General features: G+C 40.9%; 1 protein-coding gene across 2 annotated transcripts; it reads left to right on the top strand.

Annotated features, from left to right (window-relative positions):
• Positions 1-1,293: 1,293 nt before the first annotated feature.
• On the top strand, positions 1,294-3,759 carry LOC120962043 (uncharacterized). Of its 2 annotated transcripts, none has more exons than XM_073511243.1 (4): positions 1,294-1,999; positions 2,810-2,912; positions 3,232-3,292; positions 3,616-3,759. In XM_073511243.1, exons 1-2 carry the CDS (start codon positions 1,644-1,646, stop codon positions 2,877-2,879), a joined length of 426 nt encoding a protein of 141 aa, XP_073367344.1. In that variant the 5' UTR covers positions 1,294-1,643; the 3' UTR covers positions 2,880-2,912; positions 3,232-3,292; positions 3,616-3,759. The 2 variants fall into 2 exon arrangements, with proteins under 2 accessions (XP_073367344.1, XP_073367345.1); XM_073511244.1 differs by having other exon boundaries at positions 3,238-3,292.
• Positions 3,760-6,000: the final 2,241 nt, after the last annotated feature.

A 6,000-nucleotide genomic window follows, 5' to 3' on the forward strand; every position in this document is an offset into this window, starting at 1 on the left:
AAGCGATTCTTCTTCCAGTCACGTACAGTGTACTGAGCTGAGCGTGTCCTTTAATTGTTGTTTTAGTTCTTTAATTATATAGTTGTTTTAGTTGTTTTAGTCCTTTAATTGTTGTTTTCAATTATTTTTAGTTAGTTGTTTCTGTGGATTTTAACATGTTGTAGTATGCTTCTGTTAGACAACAGTAGATAAATTTTTATTATTAATTAATATTAATTTTGCTACTGTTGTGTATTAATAGTTGTTTAGCCTTTAATAATAGTTGATAAAATTAGTTTTGCTATATTAAAAAGTTCTTATTTTTGCCATTTTAATAGAACGTGACTCTGTCTTGGTTAACCTTAGTTGTGACTCTGGTTGGGACGATGCTACCACATGTAGTCGACGGTAGGATTGGATAGACACCATCCCGGACTAAAGGGGTTCAAACTCTACCCCCCACCCCCTGCGTCTATCGCCATTTCAGTTTTGAAAAAAAATGATAAAAACTTCAAAAATTAAAATCCTTCGAGATGTAGTTATGTTACTACATCTACTAGTTAGGAAAAATTTAAAAAATTCAATTTGGACATGTTTTGCAAAAAAAAGTGTTATGAAAAAATAAAACGGCTATAACTTTTGCAAACGATGTCAAAAAAAGTATAATATATCAAAATGTTCAGCATGAAAATCCGGTTCCGATTTCGACCGCCGTAGGCCATTTTGCAAATTTTTAGAATCCTCAAATTCTGAAAGGAAAAAAAGTTATCCTCAAATTTATGTTTTTTTTGGATTTTTGCTCAAACTATGGTCGAACTACTTATTCAAGAAATATTAGTGTTACTAAATAATTATTGGTTTTAAGAATAATAGTTTCAAACTCAAACGGTGAAACGTGTGAGTTCATGATCAAGTTCAACTCCTAAGGGTTAATAGGATTGACAGCTTACTATTGTCAGAAAAACAACAAGTGCTGACTTGGAAACGAGGGGGAATAGAACTTGAAAGTTAAGCGTGCTCAGGCTGGAGTAGTGAGCGCCACTGCTATATAGCAGGTGCGCCATTGTTATTTTTTTACTAGTGGCGCACCTTTAGTCCAATGCGCCATTGCTATTTTTTCCCCGGGTCCACCCCCTTCTCCAGGTTTACCAATGGCACATCTTTGCTAGGTGCGCCATTGCTATTTTAGATAGCAATGACGCATCTAACAAAGATGCGCCATTGATAAGCCAGGGAAGGTGGGCATTTTTGTGTAGCAATGGCGCACCATCCCTGATGCGCCATTGCTATGTGCTGCACCGACCGGCCCTGATTCGAGAGAATCCAATCCAACCAAAGCAACACAACACAACACAACGCTTCCTCCTCCTCTCCCCTCGAATCGATCCCCTCCAAACCCGCCGCCGCTGCCGTGGACTTCCTATCCCCATCCCCACCGGCGTTCTCGTCTCCTCTAGCCTCACCGTCGACCTCCCGCCCCGCCCTGCATCCCGTCGCCGGCGCCCCCACCCTCTCCCCTCTCCGTCTCTTCCTAGGAGGAAGCGAGGCCTCAGATCCACAGGCCGCGGCAACCACCGCCACCGCGTCCTACTCCTTCCACCCCACCTAGCCGCCCTCCGCCTCCACAGCTCTCCGTCCCTCCCTCCCTCCTCGCGCCCGCAGCCATGTCGACCGAGCTCAGGACCCCTCTCCTCCAAGACCAAAACGCAGGCAGCAGGCCAGGGCGACTTCAGCGCCTCCCTTCTCCTGGACGGCAGTTCAGTCATGTTGGTCGTGCGCCCCCACAACCAGAGAGGAGGGGAGAGGAGGCGGAGATGCTGCTGCTGCACGGGCTGACAGGGAAGAACAAGCAGGCGTGGAAGGAGGGCAAGATCCGCGGCACGGCGGTGCTGGTCAAGAGCAGCGTGCTCGACCTCGGCGACTTCAACTCATCCGTCCGCGACGGTGTCCACAAGATCCTCGACGGCCAAGGACGATGGCGTCTCCTTCCATCTCGTCAGCGCCACCGCGCCCAACCCCCGTAAGCAGTCGCCTCCTCTCCCTTCCTCTCACCCCCGCCCTGCATCTTTGAACTCACCACGCCGTCTCCTTCCCTACACCGCGTGCGTTTCAGTTTTCCTCTTGGCCATTGCAATCTGTACTGTTGATTTCAATCCAAAATAAAAGAACAAGCAGTGCAGATTTGGTTCCTTTTCTTTTCTTGCCGGAGCCAATATTTGTAATTTATACAGTTTTTATATTTCCAAAAGGGAGATGCAATCAACGATGGCAGGAGAGTTAGTTTTTCCGGGTCACGTTTGAGTGGTCGAACGACTCACAGGGCATCACCAGCACCATTCCGAGTTCTTCGTCAAGACGCCCACCCTCGACGGCGTTCTCGCAACAAGAGTTCTCGCGTGTGTTTCAGTTTGCCTCTGGCGTTCTCGCGACAATCTGTACTAGCTGCCATCTGTATTGATTTCAGTTTAAAAAAAAGACGATCAGTATTGATTTTGATTCGTTTCCTTTTCTTGGCGGATGCACGACCTGTTTCCTATGTATGTATAGGTACACTTACTATGTTTTCAAAGTTGGCTGGCACAGAGCAAAGTCATCAACCAATGCCATCTTCCAGTCATTCTTTGTTTATCTGAATCACTCACTATAATTTGTAGTACTTGGAAATTTACTTGTGGCAGTCTGAAGCTTTATTTTAGTAATATACTTGGAGAATTCCAAATTGATTTTGAGAGCAGACCATGTTGATAAACTATAGCACTTCGTCTTGTCGTTCCTACTCAGACCCCCCCTGCTGACCTGCTTCCTTTACTAATCTAATCATGGATTGAAGGTTGTCAACAAAGAAAGGAAGAAAGAAAGAAAGATCCATTTCTCCATGGAAGGAGGAAGGGACATCTTGATCGCAAGTGACTGACTGGAAGCAACCGAGGGAGGTAAGATGCATGCATATTCAACTTGCTGGTTTTCCAAGTTTTTGTTTAATCAACTTGTGGGTCGACACGGCCGGCGTTGCTGGATGGCATGGCATGTCACGCCCGCGCCTGCAAGTCCTGTGTGTAGCAATGGCGCAACTTAGTGGATCCTTTTAATTTAGGATCTATTCTCCTACTCTCTGAATATTGTTTCCATAAGCTCCATTTTATCTTCAGTTACCTCAACTTGTACAATGTTAAGTGAGTTATCAAAACGGTGAATTACTATATTTTGTACAATGTTGGTTAACACTTAACTTGACTATTCTTCATTTTGAAGCATTAGCTGGCAACCTCTCCGACATGCTGCTCATGACCACCTCCCCAACCAGATGCTGTTGGTAAGCTCTCTCTTCTCCCCCTCCATCTATTTGCTAAGCACACATGTATGCAAGATGGAAATCCATCTATTTAACTCGATTTTGCTGAAAAATGTTTCTTTTTATCCTATTGGATGTGTAGGCAGTAGAGGAAGTATGGATGTTAATTTTGTTTCACTTAATAAAATCCTTGTGTGTGCTAATTATGCATTGGCAGTAGGCAGTAGACTTAGCCATTTGTCGATAAAATCCTTGTGTGTGCTAAGTATGGATGTTAATTTTGTTTCACTCAATTTCACTTCTCTGCAATGTTCATTCTCACATATTTCTATCATTCTTTGTAGGGATAAAGTAAAGAAAAAGAAGAAAAGATTACTAGAAGATTAGTTTTAGAATTAACTTTTATTTCCTTGTAATTTTTCTTTTATTGGATACTTGTAAAGACATTGTAATATTCTTACTATAATAAAAATTATGATTCTATTTCATTTTTTGTTTTTAAATTATTTTTCCTTATAGGTTGTTTTCTGTAAATTTGGATTTTTTTTTGTTTTCCAAATACATTACTAGTGGCGCATTTCAGCCCTTATTAGTGGCGCACCTTCCTTTATTACTAGTGGCGCACCTATAAGGCTATTAGTGGCGCACCTAGAGGCAATACCAGTGGAGCACCTAAGGGTTAGTAGTGGCGCACCAGAGGTGCGCCATTAGTATCTGGTATACTAATGGCGCACCAGGGATGCGCCATTAGTATTAATTACTAGTGGCGTGGTACTAGTGGCGCACCAGTAGTGCGCCATTAGTAGGCAAAACTGGTGCGCCACTAGTAAGCCTTTTCTTAGTAGTGATACTTGAGCAGTGACGAGGGGTGATTAGAGATTAAATTGTCAAATAATTCAGAAATTTGAAACTAAAAAAATCATTTTTTTCAAAAAAATTCAGAAAAGCTAAATTTCAAAAAAATTCCTTTACCAACCGACACTAAAGGTGGAGCTCCAGACAGCTGCGACGTGGAGCTCCTTAAGTCCCGGTTCATAAGCCAACCGGGACTAAACTTTTTGGGCTTTAGTCCCATTCCAGAACGGGGACTAAAGGCCCTCTGGAACCGGGACTAAAGGCCTGTTTTCTACTAGTGAACCTACAGGGCTGGCCACTTGCTAGGAATATAGGCAAATTCATGATTAATTTCAGTAAATAATTCATGACTAGAACGGTAATTAGCATGCACTAGCTGCCAACTCATGCATTCACATGGGCTAGCATATTTAGAATATCATCTAGAATATATCTTTCTTTCTGGTGTAGCTTTATTTCTTGTTGCTCTAATGATGTCTGGTTGACTATTGATTCTGGTATCGCAAGTTTGAAGCTTGTATGCTAAGGAAGCAACCTTTTCTTATCACCTTCGTTTTTTACACATTCAGATTGTTTCATCACCTAACATATTGCTACATTATGACGTGTTATGATTCAGTAATCCATATTGATAAATGGGTAAATGATTAATTCTTGGTACTGTGGTAACAATTACCTTCCGTTGTTCTGATTTATACCACTATGAGCTTGATGCATGTTGACTATGGCTAGTGAGCAATAGGTGTGCCAACAATTTAATTGTTTTAACATCTATTCTAGATTAAGAGGCATTTTAATAATTCGCTAACACAAAGGAAGGCATTAACGACAAAGTATATATGAAGTAAGATCCGATGTTCTCGTACATTCTATTACATCCTAAATGTTACTAAATACTCCCTCTATCCCAAAATAAGTGTCTCAACCTTAATACAATTTTGTACTAAAGCCAGTACAAAGTTGAGACGCTTATTTTGGGACGGAGGGAGTATTCGTCAATATGCCACTTGTCTTTTGTGTCCATGATACACCATGTTTCTAATTGTCTAGGGTCATTGATTGTTTACCACCCCATTGCGCACTGTCCTGAATCTTGAATATTTATGCTTCTGAGTAACTTCCTTTCTAGATTTTGAATCATCAAGACTGTATTTTTTACTTCTTATGAATACTGCACATTTTCTACTTCTAGCATGCTTCTTCGCGGAGTTTGATTCCATGAATTTTGATTCGTTTATTTCTTGACTTCCCTCAGTGTTTGAGTTTTCATCAAGATGCACAACATGACTTGTGCTCCTTGTCCTAAATTTTTTAGTCTGGTTTACAATGACTTCATCATCAATTGGCTCTTGCTTATATTTTTCAAAACATGCAACATATTCACTTGCTCTTGCAAAAACATAAGAAAAATGTGTTAGTCAAAAACTTAAACTTCCATAGCAATTAGAGAGGTCTGAAACTTATATTATGAAAGACCAGGATAATACACAAATAAACTTTACATAGTTGTCCATTTGAATTCTCTTTTTCTCATGCCACTACTTCTGTTGATCTTTGAACAATCTCAGTTCCTTTGATTTTTGAATGTTTTTTGGTACTATATCAACACCGCCCCATCTATTGTTATTTTACGCTTTGTCTTAGGTCCTGATTCGTTGAATATGAAATTTTCTGTCCTAACTAACCTTATTTCCAGTTCTTCATCATAATACAACACAACATGTGTTCCTGTCCTAGTATTTTTGTTGTCTTGCAAAACTAGTTTATGGTCGACAACATGAATTTGTGTTAATTACGGGAAGATAAGAATTATATATACTGTGGCAAGTGGTAAAAGGGTATAATATACAACAATATAAAGTAGAAAAGCCTCC

The sequence above is a fragment of the Aegilops tauschii genome, chromosome 3 (genome assembly GCF_002575655.3).
Source record: "Aegilops tauschii subsp. strangulata cultivar AL8/78 chromosome 3, Aet v6.0, whole genome shotgun sequence".
In the NCBI taxonomy this organism is placed as follows: Eukaryota; Viridiplantae; Streptophyta; class Magnoliopsida; order Poales; family Poaceae; genus Aegilops; species Aegilops tauschii.